Source organism: Elaeis guineensis, chromosome 1 (genome assembly GCF_000442705.2).
Source record: "Elaeis guineensis isolate ETL-2024a chromosome 1, EG11, whole genome shotgun sequence".
Taxonomy (NCBI): Eukaryota; Viridiplantae; Streptophyta; class Magnoliopsida; order Arecales; family Arecaceae; genus Elaeis; species Elaeis guineensis.
The window spans coordinates 160,048,559-160,069,971 of record NC_025993.2 but is presented as its reverse complement, the minus strand read 5'-3'; the positions used below and the strand labels follow the sequence as shown (position 1 = coordinate 160,069,971).

Here is a 21,413-nt window from a genome sequence, read left to right as displayed (position 1 = left end):
AATCGTGACTGGTTCTTAGAAAATGGGGGAAATCCCAAATTCCACCTCTTGAGGGCAGTGATTTCATAAACATTTCCAGACCGTTAGATGATGCTGATGGATATCAATAAAGTAAATCAAACCAATTTATGTCAACACTAGTTATGAAAAACAATTTTCAAACTAATCAAACTTAACAAATAAATCAAACCTATCAAGGATTTTTGTTGAAGGAGACTCAGCTAAAGTGATTTCTTGGATTAACGATGCTGATGTATATCAGGCCAATACTAATCCCCTGTGTTGGGTGGATGTCTGGCCAGGACACCACCTCCCAAGATCTTTTCAGTACCACGCGATGCAGCAAGAAGAAAGAAGAAACAAAACAAAAAGAAAAAACAATCAAAATACGTGGATCAGCCACAAAAGGGCTCGCCTCCACGAGGCATGCAAACTTCACTATGAAAAAGAAATTTTACAAGAGGAGACCTCACCCTCAACCCTTGTACACCCAATTCTCTCTCACCTGAAGTTCCTCTCACAAAAGCTCTCTCTCTCTCTTGGAGACCCCCCCTGAACCCCTGAAGAGCCTGGCGACCGCTGTCCAGGAGCCTCCTGCTCCTTCTCTCACAGCGCTCTCGCCTCTCTCTCTCTTCTCGGATTCGTACGGCGCGAGAAAAACCAACCACGCCCTTTACTGTTCATCACAGGGCTTTTTATAGACCTTAATCACGACTTAGATCATGATTAGGACTCCTTAATCAACCCAAATTACATCCTAGACCGTCGGATCAAGATCGAAAACCATCTGGGCCCTTCGATCGCGCTCCAATCCACGGAATAGTGCCGTGGACCGCGAGAAACGCGTGGGAAACGCCCACGCGGTCCACAGGCCCCGCCGTGGACCGCCCGGTCCATGGTGGACCGGGGCAAAGGGGCCAGCAGGCCGCTGGCCTGGGCCGGCCCGCGCGCGCGGGCCTGGGCCGCGCGCGCGGGCCTGGGCAGCGCGCCCGGCTGGGCCGCGCGCCAGGCTGGGCCGCGAGCCCGCCTGGGTTGCGCGTCCCGCGCGCCGCCGCCTGCGGCCGCGCCGCTGCCGCCCGCCGCCGGTCGCCGGCGGTCCTCCGCCGCCTCAATTCTCGTGCCGACTTCAAAAGCTCGTATCTCTTCCATCCGAGCTCCGTTTCGGGTGATCTTGGTCTCGTTGGACTCCATTTTTCGCCGCGAACCTCGCTGTGGGCTCAATGTGGGCTGAATCTCGAGACATCAAATCCTGACACCCTGCTATGAGATATTTGGCACTTCATGGAATCTTTCCAACCATGCACACATCTTATATTCTAAGGGAAGGTAACCAACCAGCCGATTGACTGGAAGGTTCGGCTGGACATTCTGGGCTTTATGTTTCTAATTATCTTCCACCAGATCCTGCTAATGTTTCTGGCTGTTTTTTCTTAAGACAATAAATTTTTGAGACTTGCCTCCCTTTTATCCAAAAGATTAAAAAAAAAGAAGAAGAAGAAAGAAAGAACGACTGCCAAAGAACGCAGATATCATCATTTAAGAAACCAACAATAACACCTCCATCGTAGACAAGTAAAAAGATATGGAAGTAGAAGAGTTACCTTCTCCAAAGAGGCGAGGCGATCCACTGTCAAAGCATCAGCTTGCACAGCTCCACAATCTAACAAAACCTACCGACCCACATTTAATCAAGACATCCACATTAGACTTCATAATGGCTCAACCCAAAATATCCAAGAATATAGATTCTCTTCGCTTCAGTCAATTCAGCTTCCGAGCAAACCTTGCGGATATGGAGATTGGGAGACTGTGTCTCGCTCGTGAAAACAAAATCCGGTGCCCGTGTTACGACATGAACAACATGCCCAGCAGCAATGAGATGCCGCACAACCTGTTTAAAAAAAAAAAAATACAAACAAATAAACTAAATCGCATTATCGATTGTCTTCAATAGCTTCTAACTCTTCAAGAAACGAGATAAGAAAAAAAGCTCACAATTTACAATGCAATGGCAATCGAACGGAAACGAAAATGAAAGAACATACACAAAAACACTTTTCTTTTTCTTTTTTTGATAATGCTGAAAACATCGTCATGCTATGGGTTAACTTCTTATTTATCATAAATTTCCTAATAAAAACCGAAATTTATCCAATGACTTTTAGGAGCAAAAACAAGAAACCAAGAAATTAAAAAAAAAAGGAAAAAGATTCAAAAGAAATAACAGGATCTTAATAACCTCGGCGACGCGGGTGGCATGACCGAAGCCATTGCCAGTAACATAGTAGGCGAAAGTGAGATGGTCGCGAGAGATCGAGATCGCTTCACCTTCACTGCCGTTCATCCTGATTTCTGACCTTTGGAACCCTGTTCCTCTTCACGAAAAAGAGACTGGGGGTGAAACGCTGGAAGAGGCGATAGAAACCCTAGAGGAGCGAGGAGAACAAGATGCGGGGAAGGGAGAACGGAGGTTGCCGATCTTTTCAAATTCGGAAGCGGCCAACGGTCGGTTTAAATTTAAATTTATCAACAAGCTGACCAGCTAAGTTTTTTTTGTACATTTAATCGGATAAGCTTTTTGCTTAGCTAAAATGAAATAGATAAAGCTTATCCTTTTGCTATCAAGTTTTATTGGATTTTTATGCCCTCCCTTTAAATGAATATATTAACAAACTATATCAACATTTTAAAAAAGAAAGCTTTTATAATGCAAGTCATATAAATCTCAATTAGAGTTTTACAGAAAATATTTTACAAAAATAAAAATAAATTGTTTTAGAAAAAATTTTACATTCATTTTCAAAAATTATGAAATGAAAGGTACAGATTTTGACAATAGATATAGTCCATATAGATACACATATTTATAATAAAATAATGATAAATCAATGAATGCCCTATAAAATAAAATAATATAAATTTTAAATATGCATACATATATATTGTTTCTCATGGGCTCCACAATGTCATAATGATAACACATTTATTTTCAATTATGGTCTAGCCTAAAATATTACTATAAAATTTATTTGTCATATACGTCTCTTCAGCATCAATTGAGAAATAACTTCCATGCAATAGTTTTACTATAATTTGAAGATAGATTTTCATTGCATTTATTTTCTGTAACTAGCTTTGGCTTTTATATATATATATATATATATATATATATATATATATATATATATATATATATATATGTGCACGCGCACGCGCGTGAAAATAATGTAGACATCTTGATATCACATCATCTATTTTTAAAAAAAAATAATTATGTTAATATCTTTGAATCTTATAATTATCAAGTGGACTCATTCTCTAAGTGCAATATGTTACATGGAATCTAATATTCAGGCTAGACTTTTTATTCAATTTAATTCTTCAAGTAGATTTTCTTTTTTGGGGGGAAAAGAAAAGAAAATTCATAAACTCCATGTTGCTAGATGATAAATGTGATAATTTACGGATATAATTCCTAACCATACCTATTTTATTGTTATGGTAGCTAGATAGATGTAGTATAAATATAGTGGAAGCTATACTAATATTGATAGATAATACTTATCATTGAGTTATTTTCAAAGCTTATTAAGATATTAGGAAATTAAGTTTAGCAACAAGATAGGCAAATAAGCTTTTTGCTTAGCCAAAATGAAATAGACAGAGCTTATCCTTGTAATAATTTTGCAATAAATATCCAGTTTGTTAATATGTACAATTTTATTGGATTGTAATGACTCTATCTTTAAATGAATATATTAACAAATTAAATACTTGCACATTATATTGGTACAATATACATTTAAAAGGCTCTCATGGTAGATGCCATGTAAATCTTAATTAAAATTTTAAAGAATATATATTTGCAAACATGAAAACAAAGAATGCTGAACCCTAACTTTAAAAGTATAGATTATATAGATACATGTATTTATAGCAAGATAATTGTAGAGACAATGAATGCTCCATGTAATGCAATAATAAAAATTATTTATCTTATATGCCTTTAGCATCACTTGAGAAACAACATCAACGCAATATTTCCAATATTTGAAGATATACTTTCATTGCTGCTGTTTCAGTAGCTAGCTTTAGTTTATACAAGTGTGCAAATAATGCAGACATCCTTTTTCTAAAAATTAATCATGTTATAAATTTATAATCTTCAAGTAGACCCATTCCCTAACTGCAAGGGTTTAAATGGAAACTAATATTCAGGCTGAAATTTTTATTCAATTTCATTCATCGTGCGGACATTTTCCTGGGAAAGGAAAAGAAAAAATTCATTAACTCCAGATGGCTGGATGATAAATATGATAATTTACAAATGTGGTTCGAGCCAGCCAATTTTGCTGTTGCTGGGAAAAATATGAAGGACGGCAAATGTGACGCACCAAAAAAATATAAAGAATGGCAAAGCCGAAAAATAAAAATCGAATTCCGTTGCCGGGAATCGAACCCGGGTCTCTCGGGTGAGAGCCGAGTATCCTAACCAACTAGACTACAACGGATGGGTGTTATTCTTTTTCTGATAATAAAACTTGTGTAAAATATTTCTTCGAGTTAAAGAAATACAAACACAAAGGACAACCTGAACTAATGCCCTATTTCCAGCAAATAATATTATAAAGCATAGATTTTACTCACCATAAGAAAGAGTAGGCCGTTTGGTCATTAAAAGTTGGAGACTCATATGACCACATAGGTGGATAGCCCCATGCTGAAGGTCATCATAATTATGGAGTTTCTTTTCTCTCACCAGAAGCTTCTAAGCAAATACTATATCAGGGTTTCGATTTCAAATGCTAATAAATGATGAATCATTTATGTATTTAGAAAAATATTAAAACACCATCATAGTCTACAAAATTGATATGCCGACATATTGTCAACCTAGGATCTTCTATAATATATTTTTCTTGCAGCATAAAGTATTGCGTGCTTTGATTGCTATCATACCATCCATCTCAAATATGGAAGGCTATCACACATTCTATCCATCTCTTGTATGTTTGATAATTATCTATGTGTTTGGCATCCTCACATGATGTTTTCGGTCTACAATGAGCAAAAACTCTTTTATTTTCAAAATATACTACATTGTACCAATCCCAACATGCATTGCTTTTTATGGCATAAAAGATGTACCATACGGGACCCTAATTAGTGTTAGAGTATATTAAATTATTCTTCTTAGTTTCAGAGGTGTGCGGCCACACATGCTACATTCCATCCTACATGTAGGCTTTGTGATTCAACTGCACATATTTGATGTATGACTAACAGTGCATTCCATGTGTGAAAATTATTTTTATCTTCAAATTCGGGTTGCATCTTTTGCATAAAAGAATGATTGATTTTTTTCATAATATTGATCAATGGATCACTCTCCACACAGCTCTCAAGACATTCCCAACTTGCTCATTCATTCACCTCCTCAATCTCGAAGCAACTATTGCACAATTTACGCTGGGCTTCTTTCGCTCGAAAGATGCAACTCCTGCCCCCTCTTCCTATCCCAGTGGATAGCGTACGAAGGGTTTAAGGTCTGACTAGAGTTTTGGGGATCAGAGATTTAGAGTTTTGCAAAATCCTATGGTGATGATTGGAAAGCTATGCATGCATGGGCTTATCCTTCTCCAATTGTAGTTTTCCCTTCGACCACTCACCTTGCATCTACAAGTCTTGCTTTCTTCATTTCTTTTTGGATCAATTCTTTTTTCCTTGAGGATTAGTTTCTCTGTGAATCCAAGAAGAGGACACTTCCACCTCATTTCCAGATGAGAAAACTTCTATCTCATCCCCAGATGAGGATATTTCTACCTCATTTCCAATCAAAGACACTTTTAACTCATCTCTAGTCGAGGATTCCTCCACCTTATCTTCTGCCAAAGAACTTTTTGCTGTATTTTTTTTTTAAGACAAAGCCCGACCTTACTTGCTTGGATTTTGGCCACAACATTTAATATCTCTCGAGCTAGATATTTTTGTTCGTTGGAGTAATCACAACTAATAGGGTTAAGATTTAGCCCTACCCCTCCCTCTCCTCCTCTCTCTCTCTCTCCCTCTTTGTCTCTTCTTTTCTCCCTCTTTCCTCCCTCTCCTACTTTTTGGTATACCTCGGATGGTATTATATGGATCCATATCATGCTGACTAGGTTACCAATTAGTATATTCTCCGGTGTTGGTTCAATGAACTTTGAATTAACAAGTTTGATGATTTTTTTAAAAAATAAAAACTAGAAGGATTACATAGACGTCATTCGGAATAGGAAATCGAGGATAAAATACAAAAGATCTAAATACAACAATTTACAAACATTGGAGAGGTAGAAAGAGAAATTAGTAGCTCGAGTAAAATATTGCCGAAGCAGCCTTATCCTTTCCATCGAGTTGAAGATTCTGTGATACGCAGAAAAAGAAAGAATGGAAACCAAACGATTCTAGACTTGTATTAATTTTCAAAAAGAATACAAATGATCTAATACAACAGTATTTATTAGCTTCCCTCCAATACAGTTATGAATTAACAGAATTAACAGAACAAGAATGCTGACTAATTCTCTCTTCCTCTCCTCAGCCTTAGCTAATCTTAATATGCCATGTGTCGGCAGCTCAATGCACTATTTTCTTATTCACGTAACAATTCTCCCCCCTTAAGATTCTTTGTTCTCAAGGAAGAAGAATGGAAAACAAGCCTCAATCTCCTCAGCATATTCTCAGGAAGCGTCTGCAGAAGATAATCCCTTCCAATGAACCAGCACTTCGGTTGCAGCAGCATTATGACGTCGCACCATACACCTGTCAAGAATCACCTGGGGGTAAGCATCGTGGAAAAGGAAAATAGAAGGCAATTCGGTGGACGTTTGAATTGGAACAGTGGCTGGTTTTAGCTGAGAGACATGGAAGACATCATGGATTTGTGCAGTAGGCGGCAAGTTGAGCTTATATGCGACCGCCCCCATCTTATCGAGAATCTATTAGGGACTGTAATACTTGGCCTGAAACTTCTGATGCTTCTTTCGAATGGAAAGTTGGCGATAAGGCTGTAACTTAAGATAAACCCAATCACCAATTTGAAGTCATCTATCGTGTGATGCTTATCAGCCTGCTCCTTCATTCTATCAATAGCTCGCTGTAAGTGATGTTTAAGAACCTCTAAGGCACTCTCTCGATCCCTTAGAAAGATATCAACAGCTTCAATAACAGAATTTCGAGGGAAGTAAGGAAGATGCATTAGTGGGGGAATGCCAAAAAGGGCCTCAAATGGCGTCATTTTGATGGAAGAGTGGTATGAAGAATTGAACCAATACTATGCAAGAGGAAGCCATTGACCCCATGAGTGAGGTCAGTCACTCATCATGCATCTCAAATAACACTATAAACGTCAGTTAACAACTTCAGATTGGCCGTCCATTTGAGGATGGTAGGCTGTTGAAAGCTACAACTGGACACCTTGCAAAGAGAACAATTCTTTCCAGAATATACTTAAAAAGATGGCATCTCGATCACTTGTGATTGTGTTTGGCATACCATGGATCTTAGCAATATTGTCCAGGAACGTCATAGCCACTTGCTTAGCAGATAAGGGATGAGCCAACGCAATAAAATGTGCATATTTTGACAATCTATCAACGACCGCCAGTATTACTGTTTTACCAATGGGAAGAAGGAAGACTCTCTATAAAATCCATCGTGACATCTGAGAATAAAGTGGTAGGGATCGGCAATGGTTGTAAAAGTCTAGGAGAGGCTGCCAAATTTGATTTAAACCTTTGGCAAACAGCACAATTACGAATATATTCCCGCACATCCTTAATCAATCCGAGCCAATACACCACTGCAAATATGCGCTTGTAAGTAGCTGAAACTCCTGAATGACCTCCAAAGGATGAGTCATGAAAATGGTGAAGGAGCTGTTGTCGTAATTTGGAATCAGAACCCACCACAAGCTTTCCTTTCCTTCGTAATTGCTGGCTGTACCACTGATAAGCAGGATGTAAATTAGAATCCTTTACCTTCTCTTGAATTAGCCGAGATAGATTAAAATCAGAGTTCCATATAGCAACAATTTGGTCATAAAGGCTATCAGGCAGCAGAATGGATGTTAATGCATTCAAAGAAAGGCCTGGTGATCTAAAAAGTGCATCAGCTACAGCATTCTCAGACCCTTTTTTACATTTTATTTCATAATCAAATTGCATTAATTTTGCCATCTATGCTTGTTGAGTTGGTGTACTCAGCTTCTGATCCAACAAATATTTCAAACTATGATGATCAGTTAAAATAGTGAAATAGTGAGATTGAAGGTAATGCTGCCACTTCTTTAGTGCGAAGAGAATTGGTAAAAGTTCTCGCTCATAAGCTGACATGCATTGATGCCTTTCAGATAGCGCCTTACTGATAAACGCTATTGGATAACCTGATTGCATGAGAACAGCACCCATACCATCTGTGATGCATCTATCTCAACAATAAATTGCTTGAAAAAATCTGGCAAAGCAAGTACTGGATTCTGTGACATAGCTCCGGTCTACAGAATAGTGCCGTGGACAACGAGAAACGCGTGGGAAATGCCCACGCGGTCCACAGACCGCGCCGTGGACCATCCGGTCCACGGTGGACCGGGGCAAGGGGCCAGCAGGCCTGGGTCGCGCGTCCCGCGCGGGCCTGGGCCTGGGTCGCGCATCCCGCGCGGGCCTGGGTCGCACGTCCCACGCGGGCCTGGGTCCCGCGTCCCGCGCGCCGCCGCCTGCGGCCGCGCCGCTGCCGCCCGCCGCCAGTCGCCGGCGGTCCTCCGCCACCTCGATTCTCGTGCCGCCTTCAAAAGCTCGTATCTCCTCCATCCGAGCTCCGATTCAGGTGATCTTAGTCTCGTTGGACTCCGTTTTTCGCTGCGAACCTTGCTGTGGGTTCAATGTGGACTGAATCTCGAAGCGTCAAATCCTAACAATCTCCACCTCGACTCGATATTCGGCCTCCTCCAAACTCCGAGAGCTTCTGGATCTCCTCGCCCCCATGCCCTGGGGCAATCGCCTGCTGATCATGGATGGGCAAACTGAAGCGAAAATTTAGTGCAGGGGCAAAATGGTAATTTTAAAACTTTTTCAAAATTACTATTTTACAGCGAAATTATTAATTAATCTCATTAATTAATACTAATTAACCCTACACTAGGATCTAAATATGATACAACAGCATGCATTTAAATTTAAAATTCAAATTTGAATCACTAAACATTTTACAGTGCTGTGTTCAGAACACATCACCTTTTGCGGGTAGTCGATCACCGCAATCTGATCACCGTCGGAGGGCTCTGATCGTCACGTCGCAGCCACACAAATGTCTGGCCTCTGCGGATCGTCCACACGAAGCTCCCGTCTGATCAGCTCCTCACGAATGCTAGTTCGTGATTTCACCCTTTTGATGGCAGATGTTGATCGAACTCCTTCGATCGATGTGTGCTGACTTTTTGGATGCTCTGGATTGTCTGCACAGTTGCTTGAGAGGCTGATGGATCTCTCCCTGAAATTTGGTGGACTCACGACACTCGTGGCACACCAATCTCACTTCTCGAACCCTAGGTAGAAATCTTAGGGTACACACCAAAAATCCTGCGCCCAATTTTCTCTCTTTTCTTTCTTTTTCTCTCGGAAGGTTTTGGACCTTCACCTTGCGCAGAAGCCTTCCTCATGCCCCAAAATTTCTCTCCTAAAATTTCTACGCACGTCCCACCTTTCTCCTCTTTTTAAAACAACGTCGAACGTATCTTATCCGTGTGAGAGGATAAAGACAAGAGGTTACACATTTGAATTCAAATCAAATTTGAATTCAAACGAAAACCAACTTATCCCTATCCTTTTGGGCGTGAGAAGAGAAGGGGCGTGGCTCTTTGTGCGTGGAAAATGTTTCACGAGAAACCTTTTCTCGTGTAAGTAATGTGGCGCACAAAATGGATAAGGATGAAAGGGCAAGTGATAAGTTATCCATTCAAATTCAAACATGCTTTGAATTTGAATGGCTAACTAATTATTTTATCCATCCATATGGTGCACAAATGAGGGCGTGGGGAAGGGTTTTGCATGAGAAAAATTTCACGAGAAGTTTCTTCTCGTGAATACAAATGGGTGCAAGGAAGTTGGGTGTCGCAGGGAATTTAAAACAAGGTGGTTTGATTCAAATTGAGCCAACCTAGTTTAAAATAGGTTAAGCACAATTAGACCAGATTAAACCCAACATAATTAGGCTTAATTAGGCTCAATAAAATCCTAATCAAATCAGAAATTAACTAAACCTAACCCCTGATCAAATCAGGGACTAAACCACCTTAGCGATTAGGTCAACATTTAACCTAATCGGGTCAATCCAAACTGAATCCAATTAAATTTGGACTTGATCCAAAAATAATTACTCAATCAAATTGAGTTAATTAGTGATTAAATCACTAATTAAACCTCTCATAAATATTGAGTCCAAATCCGATGGGCAATCAGACATCAGAGACCATCGATATGAAACCCTGATCAAAGAGTTCAAATTTCAAATTCAAAATTTTGACCCCGGTACCCAAAATGTGTGGAACTCATGATTAGAGAATCCTAATTCTCAATCATAGAGTCCCAAATAGATAAGACTCATAATCAGCCATCAGATCAGAAAGGAACCTCTAATGTGTGTGACCCCGCAGGTTCGAACCTAAACCGGTAGCACAGGAACCAATTCCTGTACTAATCGAAGTGACTATCTAGCAATGGTACCCGACGACTGAATAGGTCGAATAATCACAATCGCAACATTCAGAACCTACGTGAATATGGTTACCGTATAATTCATCCCTTTTGACCCCTGTGTTTAGGACGACTCAGGGTTAAACTGTCAACCCTGATGATATCATCCGAATCGTGCTCAACTCAATTAGTCCTGTGACTCCTCACTAGGACTACCCTGGCCAAGGTTTTGCTAAATTGAAATACGACTGTACACAGCTCCTAAACTGGAGTGGTCAATCCCATCTTGACACACGCACCGACAAGTCAAGTACTTGACTACACCCAGCAACCTTCCGTCACTGAATTAGAAATTCAGGTAGTCCAGTGCCTAAGTGCAGTGAGTTGCTTGCAAGTCACCGTGGCGGTCTCAGGTCGGAGGGACATTTATATCCATATCCCATCGGAGCAAATCTTGACAGCAGAAATAGCTCTGGAGTTGGTCACGTTCAGTGCAGATGTACCATTACATCTCACCTGTATGCCATACCAGTATCCCACACTCTTTGGTTATGAGGACAACCAACCCATATGGCACACAACGACCTATGCTCGATAAACGTTGTCGTCCTTGGTAACAACGTATCATTTGGTCGCGAACATGTTTAAGGACTAAGCGACAAATCCTCCTTTGTCGAGTCTAAATAGTCCTAAGGACTTCACCACAACACAGGAGTTCATTAGAAGATGAAACATTTGTGATGAAAAAATATCAAAATAACTTTTATTTATTTATAATTCATGTACTAATACAAAAAGGAGCACAACCGTCAACAGGCTGACGATTGGCTTTGGGACACTATTCCCAACAATCTCCCACTTGGCCTAAAGCCTATCGGTGCAGTATCTAATACCCATCTTCGACTTGTAGTCGTTGAACTCCTTCACCGCAATGGCTTTAGTGAATGGGTCGGCCAGGTTCTCCTTCCCATCGATCTTCTGAAGGTCGACGTCACCTCGATCCATGATCTCCCGGATGAGATGGTAGCGGTGCAGAATATGCTTCGTCCGCTGGTGTGCCTTTGGTTCCTTCGCCTGAGCAATGGCTCCAGAGCTGTCGCAGTAGAGCAGAACTGGACCAACAAGGGAGGGTGTTACTCCGAGCTCGGTGATGAATTTTCTCAGCCACACCGCTTCTTTGGCAGCATCTGATGCAGCAATATACTCCGCCTCGCATACTGAATCAGCCACAGTATGCTGCTTGAAACTCTTCCAGCAGGCAGCCCCACCATTAAGGGTAAAAATAAATCCTGACACACTCTTGCTATCATCGCGATCAGATTGGAAACTAGAGTCTGTAAACCCTATAAGTCTCAAGTCCGATTCACCATATATAAGCCACTGGTCCTTAGTATTTCTTAAATACTTCAGGATGGTTTTAACAACCTTCCAGTGATTCTCTCCTGGATCAGATTGGTATCTACTCACTACCCCTAGTGAGTATGCCACATCTGGTCGTATACATGTCATGGCGTACATGATAGATCCCACTGCCGAAGCATATGGAATCCTACCCATACGCTCTCTCTCTTGAGGTGTTGTTGGACAATCCCTCTTCGAGAGAGAAATTCTATGGCCTATCGGTAGATAGCCTTTCTTGAAATTTTTTATGCTGAACCTTTTCAGCATAGTATCAATGTACGTGGACTGGGATAAGCCAAGCAACTTTTTGGATCTATCCCTATAGATCCTCATCCCTAGGATGTAGGAAGCTTCTCCCAGATCCTTCATGGAGAACTGTGACGATAGCCAAATCTTTATTCCCTGTAATGCAGGGACATCATTTTCGATTAAGAGAATGTCATCCACATACAATACAAGAAATACTACTACTGGACCATTAGCCCACTTATAAATGCAGGGCTCTTCTCCGTTCTTAACGAAGCCATGCGTTTTGATCGTCCTATCAAAACGTATGTTCCAACTCCGAGATGCCTGCTTAAGTCCATAAATGGACCTCTGTAGCTTGCACACCTTAGACTCATCTGTGGATGTGAACCCTTCAGGTTGTATCATATACACCTCTTCGTCCAGCTCTCCATTTAGGAAAGCTGTCTTCACATCCATCTGCCAGATTTCATAGTCCAGATGGGCAGCTATCGCAAGCATACTCCGAATGGATTTGAGCATTGCCACAGGAGAAAACGTCTCGTCATAGTCTATACCATAACGTTGACGATATCCCTTGGCAACCAAACGGACTTTATAGGTCTCCACCTTTCTGTCTGCGCCCCTCTTCCTTTTGAAGACCCACTTACACCCTATGGGTTTTACTCCTTCGGGTGGGTCAACCAATGTCCACACATCGTTGACCTTCATGGACTCCATTTCGGATTTCATGACCTCTAGCCATTTCTCAGAGTCAGGTCTCTGCATTGCATCCATGTAGGTGATCGGATCCTCATCGTTTTCATCAAGTTCGACAGGATCACCATCCCGGACCAAGAAACCATAGTATCTGTCCGGTTGATGTGGTACTCTACCAGACCGCCTTAAGGGTGCATAATCAATGGGCTCCGGATCTGATCTAATCAAATCCGGTTCAGGTTCAGTAATATGTGTCGGTTTTTCCACCTGTCGAACTTCGTCAAGTTCGACTTTAGAGGCAACAGTTCCTTCACTAAGGAACTCCTTTTCTAAAAAGATTGCCTTAAGGCTGACAAACACCTTTTGCTCATCAGCAAGGTAGAAATAATATCCTTTGGTCTCTTTTGGGTACCCTATAAAATTACACTTGTCAGACCTAGGTCCAAGCTTGTCTGTAATTAAACGTTTAACATAAGTCGGACATCCCCAAATCCTAAAGTGCGAGAGTACTGGCTTACGTCCTATCCATATCTCATATGGCGTTTTGGCTACAGACTTACTTGAAACTCTATTTAGAAGGTAACAAGCCGATTCGAGCGCATATCCCCAGAGGGAGATCGGCAGACCAGCAAACCCCATCATGGATCGAACCATGTCTAACAGGGTCCGATTCCTCCTTTCAGACACACCATTATGCTGTGGTGTTCTAGGAGGAGTCCACTGAGAGAGAATCCCATTCTCCCCTAGATACGTCAGAAACTCATTGGAAAGGTATTCACCTCCTCGATCAGATCGAAGAGTTTTAATACACTTTCCAGTTTATTTTTCTACCTCATTTCGGAATAGTTTTAACATTTCAAATGATTCCGACTTATGCTTCATTAAATAGACATACCCATACCTAGATAGGTCGTCTGTGAAGGTTATGAAGTAGAAAAATCCACCTCTTGCACTTGAGCTCATGGGTCCACATACATCAGAATGTACCAGACCTAAGAGTTCACTGGCTCGCTCACCTTTTTCAGTAAAAGGTGACTTGGTCATCTTCTCAAGAAGACAGGACTCACAGGTTGGAAGTGATTCACAATCACTAACTTCAAGAATTCCTTCTTGAGCCAACCTGTTTATCCTGTTCTTATTGATATGACCTAGCCTACAGTGCCAAAGGTAGACTTCTGACACATTATCTATTCTAGAGCGTTTACCGAATTTTTGAACCACATTAATAGGCTGTGATAGTAAGTAAATTCTATTATTTAATTATCCAACAAATATTGTAACACCATTCAAAATGATATTGCAAATATTTTTTTTTATTAAAAAATCATAACCGTACATGACCAAAAGGCCTACAGAAATAATATTTAATAAAAAACTTGGACAATAGTGACATTCACTCAGAATTACATTACGAGAATTGATTACAAGACTCATGATTCCTAAAGCTAGAACTGGTACTTTGCTTCCATCTCCAACATTCAGGAACCTCTCGCCTTCATCAAATCTCCTACTGACCTGCAGACCCTGCATCGAATTACAAATATGATAAGGGCTTCCGGTATCCAATACCCAGGCAGTAGTATCACAAATCGAAAAGTTGCAAGGAGTTATCATATAATTACCTTGCTTCTTCTTTGGCCTGTTCGGGTCCAGGGAGGCAATGTATTGAGGACAGTTCCTCTTCCAATGCCCGTGCTTCTTGCAAAAGAAGCACTCCGCTTGGCTCTGGTCGTGCTTGCGCTTCTTGGTCTGACCCCGTGCTACTGTCCCAGCATGAGATTGCACCTTCTTATTTTTCTTCTTCTTGTTCTTCTTCCCCTTCCCAAAGGGTTGACGACGAGAAGAAGACCCTCCCACTACATTCACCGACTCCTTATGGAGTTGGTGATCCTTCTCAAAGTTCTGCAGCAACCCCAACAATCCATGATAGTTTACTGCAGGCTTTGTCATTCGAAAATGAGTAAGGAATGGGAGGAAGGACTTGGGCAAGGAATTAAGGATCGCATCCTTACCGAGCTGCTCGTGCAGAGGAAAGCCCAATTTGCTTAGGCGCTCAATCATCTCGATCATGTACAGTACATGATCAGTGACTGAGGCCCCATCCCTCATCCGAGCATTGAAAATGGCACAACTAGTTTTGTGCCTTTCAACGTCGTCAGGCGTGCCAAAGGAGTCGTTCAACATTTGAAGCATCTCCTGTGGCTGGGCATTCTCAAACCTTCGGCTGAACTCGTCATTCATTGCTGCCAGCATAATACATCGAACGGTAGTGCGGTCATTGAGCCACTTCAAGTAAGTGTCTCGGATCGCCTTACTAGCGTTCGGAGCTGGCTCCTTAGGTGCTGGATCCGTTACTACATAAAGGATCCGCTCATGCTCAAGGACGATTTTCAATTTTCGATACCAGCTATCGAAATTGGGTCCCATGAGCTTGTCATTATCTAATAATGACCGGAGCGACAGGGTAGTGGCCATAGCTGCTTAAAGGAAAATGAGATCTCTATTAGTACATAAATTAATACTAAAGACTTGGATTTTAGTCTAAAGTTTTTCCCAATATTTTTACGAACTGGTAGCCTCATCCTCCAATTCGAGGAATTACTTTAATTCCTTAATGGGTACTAGAATCCACACAGACTACACACGAGCCCAACTTTGGTTGGTCAACCTATGTGCATCTATGGGTAGGTTCTTAACCAGTTGTTTCTCTAAACAACTTCTAGTAATTGATTTTGCCCCAGAACCTAATCAGTAGGCTTTGGCCTCCACTGAAAAGATCTGGTTAGGTCCAACTATTAACATGACTTAATTTAGTGAATCGGACCAATAAATGATCAGGCCCGACTTTGGCCGACCAACCTAACCACCATCAGAAAGACTCAATCAAATTATCATATTATGAATAATAATTCCATTAGCCAATGAGCACCAGGCCTTTGGGCCTCCAATGATCATTGAACTAATGGACTCATTATCACTCACTTAATGGGAGGCTATGACTTAGTTATCATTATAACTTAATCATTTTAGGGACCTAATAATTTTGAGGATTTTATTAAAGAATAGTAGAGAAGAAATCATCCAGCCAATTTCAATCCTCCCACTGACTTCATCAAGTCAGATTAAAAAAGGATTTAATTAAAGCTGGCATTAGGAGCACCTAAATCAGTCACATTGATTTACCTAATGACTTGGGTGAGCTCTAATCACCAAGTGATCTAATCAAAATCTAACTTACCAGATTGGCCAGGTAAGTGAGATCAGTGGTGGGGATTTGCCATTAACTCGTCAATGATCAAATCAATGCGAGTAGCTCCCGCTTAAGAACCACTGGTCAAAACTGCCGAACTTACCTTAGACACCAACCAGTTCATTAGTTTTAATTTTGATCAACTTAGTAAATAGGGCTCCACCGCGTAGCCATGAATTAAGTCCATCTTGGTCTAGTTAAAGACATGGACCCATTCAACTACAACTATTGAAGTTGAGTCTAGAGTATCCTTGACCTAATCTAATTCAACTTTTGATTAGATTTGACCAATTACTCCATTTAGTCCATTTTTTAAACTAACCTTAGGTCTAACCCAATTATGGACCTAATTCATCTAACCCATTGACCCACAAGTTTATGCAATTGTCTTAGGTCTTAATTCACAATTCTAGACCTACTAGACAACACTTAATTCTTTTAATTAAGTACTTGGGCTGATGGGTCAGAGTTTGGCATTTCGAAAATAATTTTTAAATTTGAAAGATTTTATTTTCTGTTCACCAAATGTGTTAACTCATTTCACAAACGGGTCAGCACATTTCATAAACAGCAATTCTATTGCTCATTTCATAACAGAAAATAACTCAAAATAAATTATAAATTTTTTTTAGATCTAATCTAACACATTCATGATAAATTTTTTAATTATATCCTTTCGCTGCTTCATCGGCATGGGATATAATTGCATCGGTACCCCTACCGCCATAGGAGACCCCATCGAATGGGAAGAGAGGACCTTTAAATCCTACTTTTCTCCTATGACCGGATGGCCATGGCAACCAACCCAATTAGATTACTTGCTACTTGGATCAAGTATATCTAAATATATCAATTTTAAAATTTAAATTTTGAATTTTAAATTTCAAATTTTAAATTTCAAATTTCAAATTTGAGATTTCAACCAAATTTAAAATTTCGAATTTTCAATCTTTGAATTTTAAATTTTGAATTTTGAATTTCAAATTTTAAATTTTGAATTTCAAATTTCAAATTTCAAATTTAAGATTTCAACCAAATTTCAAATTTCAAATTTTAAATTTTGAATTTCAAATTTCAAATTTCGAATTTCAAATTTCAAATTTTAAATTTGAGATTTCAACCAAATTTCAAATTTCAAATTTGAAACTTCTAACAAATTTCAAATTTCAAATCTTTTTGAATTTCGAATTTTAAATTTTGAATTTCAAATTTAAACTTATAGATTACACCTTAATCTACGCATGCATATGTATATCATATTCTAGAACCATGCTCTGATACCATTTGAAGTGAAAATTTAGTGCAGGAGCAAAATGATAATTTTAAAACTTTTTCAAAATTATTATTTTATAGTAGAATTATTAATTAATCTCATTAATTAATACTAATTAATCCTACACTAGGATATAAATATGATACAACAGCATGCATTTAAATTTAAAATTCAAATTTGAATCACTAAACATTTTACAGTGCTGTGTTCAGAACACATCACCTTTTGCGGGTAGTCGATCACCGCAATCTGATCACCGTCGGGGGGCTCTGATCATCACATCGCAGCCACACAAATGTCTGGCCTCTGCGGATCGTCCACACGAAGCTCCCGTCTGATCAGCTCCTCACGAATGCTAGTTCGTGATTTCACCCTTTTGATGGCAGATGTTGATCGAACTCCTTCGATCGATGTGTGTTGACTTCTCGGATGCTCTGGATCATCTGCACAGTTGCTTGAGAGGCTGATGGATCTCTCTCTAAAATTTGGTGGACTCACGACACTCATGGCACACCAATCTCACTTCCCGAACCCTAGGTAGAAACCCTAGGGTACACACCAAAAATCCTGCACCCAATTTTCTCTCTTTTCTTTCTTTTTCTCTCAGAAGGTTTTGGACCTTCACCTTGCGCAGAAGCCTTCCTCACGCCCCAAAGTTTCTCTCCTAAAATTTCTACGCACGTCCCACCTTTCTCCTCTTTTTAAAACAACGTCGAACGTGTCTTATCCGCGTGAGAGGATAAAGACAAGAGGTTACACATTTGAATTCAAATCAAATTTGAATTCAAACGAAAACGAACTTATCCCTATCCTTTTGGGCGTGAGAAGAGAAGGGGCGTGGCTCTTTGTGCGTGGAAAATATTTCACGAGAAACCTTTTCTCGTGTAAGTAATGTGGCGCTCAAAATGGATAAGGATGAAAGGGCAAGTGATAAGTTATCCATTCAAATTCAAACATGCTTTGAATTTGAATGGCTAACTAATTATTTTATCCATCCATATGGTGCACAAATGAGGGCTTGAGGAAGGGTTTTGCGTGAGAAAAATTTCATGAGAAGTTTCTTCTCGTGAATACAAATGGGTGTAAGGAAGTTGGGTGTCGCAGGGAATTTAAAACAAGGTGGTTTGATTCAAATTGAGCCAACCTAGTTTAAAATAGGTTAAGCACAATTAGACCAGATTAAACCCAACATAATTAGGCTTAATTAAGCTCAATAAAATTCTAATCAAATCAGGAATTAACTAAACCTAACCCCTGATCAAATCAGAGACTAAACCACCTTAGCGATTAGGTCAACATTTAACCTAATCGGGTCAATCCAAACTGAATCCAATTAAATTTGAACTTGATCCAAAAATAATTATTCAATCAAATTGAGTTAATTAGTGATTAAATCACTAATTAAACCTCTCATAAATATTGAGTCCAAATCCGATGGGCAATCAGGCATCAGAGACCATCGATATGAAACCCTGATCAAAGAGTTCAAATTTCAAATTCAAAATTTTGACCCCGGTACCCAAAATGTGTGGAACTCATGATTAGAAAATTCTAATTCTCAATCATAGAGTCCCAAATAGATAAGACTCATAATCAGCCATCAGATCAGAAAAGAACCTCTAATGTGTGTGACCCCGCAGGTTCGAACCTAAACGGGTAGCACAGGAACCAATTCCTGTACTAATCGAAGTGACCATCTAGCAATGGTACCCGACGACCGGATAGGTCGAATAATCGCAATCACAACATTCAGAACCTACGTGAATATGGTTACCGTATAATTCATCCCTTTTGACCCTTGTGTTTAGGACGACTCAGGGTTAAACTGTCAACCCTGATGATATCATCCGAATCGTGCTCAACTCAATTAGTCCTGTGACTCCTCACTAGGACTATCCTGGCCAAAGTTTTGCTAAATTGAAACACGACTGTACACAGCTCCTAAACTGGAGTGGTCAATCCCATCTTGACACACGCACCGACAAGTCAAGTACTTGACTACACCCAGCAACCTTCCGTCACTGAATTAGAAATTCAGGTAGTCCAGTGCCTAAGTGCAGTGAGTTGCTTGCAAGTCACCGTGGCGGTCTCAGGTCGGAGGGACATTTATATCCATATCCCATCGGAGCAAATCTTGACAGCAGAAATAGCTCCGGAGTTGGTCACGTTCAGTGCAGATGTACCATTACATCTCACCTGTATGCCATACCAGTGTCTTCACACTCTTTGATTATGAGGACAACCAACCCATATGGCACACAACGACCTATGCTCGATAAACGTTGTCGTCCTTGGTAACAACGTATCATTTGATCGCGAACATGTTTAAGGACTAAGCGACAAATCTTCCTTTGTCGAGTCTAAATAGTCCTAAGGACTTCACCACAACACAGGAGTTCATTAGAAGATGAAACATTTGTGATAAAAAAATACCAAAATAATTTTTATTTATTTATAATTCATGTACTAATACAAAAAGGAGCACAACCGTCAATAGGCTGACGATTGGCTTTGGGACACTATTCCCAACACAAACATGGGAGTCGAGCCAGGCTGCTCGATCCCATCTCCGTCGTATGCTGTGCTCCTCCTGACCTGAGACCTGCTCGGGGCATCATCCTGCGGCAATAGGAATCTTACCTTGCGACGTCGCCTCTCGTCCTCCCGAGTCTCCTGTCTCGTGCCCGATCCGCCTCCTGGAGCTCCACCTCACTCTGGGCTCCACCTGACTCCCGATGTTCCACCTCGCACTGGGCTCCCTGTCAGGTAATAATATCCTCTACTCCCCTTCTTCCCCTCCAGCACAATCCTATCGCCGCGTAGCACCCTCAGGATTCCTCCACCAGCTACCATCCTGTAGCCTCTCGAATCCAATCTGCTAAGTGAGATAAGATTCCGTCTGAAATTGGGTATGTATCGGACCTCCCCCAATCTCGTCACTGCACCGTCGTGTATCCTCCAGCTGACCGTCCCAATGCCTCTGATCGCACAGCTCGATCCATCCGACAGATATACAGTGCCCTCACTGTTCTCCAGGGAGTCAAACTGCTCTTCTCTGCAACACACATGATAGGGACATGCAGAATCTAATATCCACTACTGGAAAGAAGTAGATACCTCATCAGATATCTCTAGGACATCTCCATCTGAATCGCTGCCGGCCGTCGCTACAGCAGCCACCATCCGATTTTTCAGTTGAGGGCAATCTCTGGCTAGATGCCCCAACTCCTCACACCGGTAACACCTGATTTTGCTCAAGTCCCTCCTGGACTTAGATCGCCCTCGATGCGATCTCTTGTCGCTCCGTCTACTGCCTCCTGCTCCTCCAGAAGCCACCAAAGCTGAGCTATCGACACCTGAGCTCGAAGCTGGGTTCTCCCTCCTGAGAACCTCGTTCTGGAGTATCGCCGCGGTGACCTCGTCCATCTTGATAGTGCTCTTCCTCACTAGAAGAGCAGTCCCCAAGGACTCGTACGAAGAAGGAAGCGACGCCAGCAAAACCAGCGCCCTAATCTTCTCCTCAACGTTCTCGCCAACGCTGAGAAGGTCGGTGAGGATCTTCTGGAAGTGGCTCAGATGCTCCTGCACGCTCTGTCCCTCAGTCATCCGCAGTTGGTAAAACTGCCTCTAGAGGAAAAGAGTGTTGGTGAGAGACTTCGCCATGTACAACTCCTCGAGCTTCGACCACAGCACCGTCGGGGAAGTCTCGCTCAGCACATGGATCACCACCTCATCCGTCAGGTACATGCGGATGGTACTCACCGCCTGCATCTGTAACCGTTTTCAATCCCGCACCTCCATGGTGGTCGGCTTCTCA

At 41.1% G+C, this 21,413-nt stretch overlaps 1 protein-coding gene and 1 non-coding gene across 4 annotated transcripts in view; both read right to left on the bottom strand.

Moving 5' to 3' along the window:
- The window catches only part of LOC105039348 (L-arabinokinase), a 47,260-nt gene extending 44,688 nt beyond the window's left edge, over positions 1-2,572 (bottom strand). For 2 of the 3 annotated variants that reach the window (XM_010915486.4, XM_029262804.2), the window contains exons 1-3: positions 2,240-2,570; positions 1,784-1,891; positions 1,602-1,670 (exon numbers count right to left, since the gene is read on the bottom strand). In XM_010915486.4, coding sequence (XP_010913788.1) covers positions 1,602-1,670; positions 1,784-1,891; positions 2,240-2,344 — 282 coding nt within the window. In that variant the 5' untranslated portion in view covers positions 2,345-2,570. Of the gene's footprint in view, positions 1-1,601; positions 1,671-1,783; positions 1,892-2,239 lie in introns of all 3 variants that reach the window. The other variant, XR_012135447.1, reaches the window with a different exon arrangement.
- A 1,866-nt stretch (positions 2,573-4,438) lies between these two features.
- On the bottom strand, positions 4,439-4,511 carry TRNAE-CUC (transfer RNA glutamic acid (anticodon CUC)). The gene has a single exon. It is a non-coding gene; the product is annotated as a tRNA-Glu (tRNA).
- Between the last annotated feature and the right edge of the window lie 16,902 nt (positions 4,512-21,413).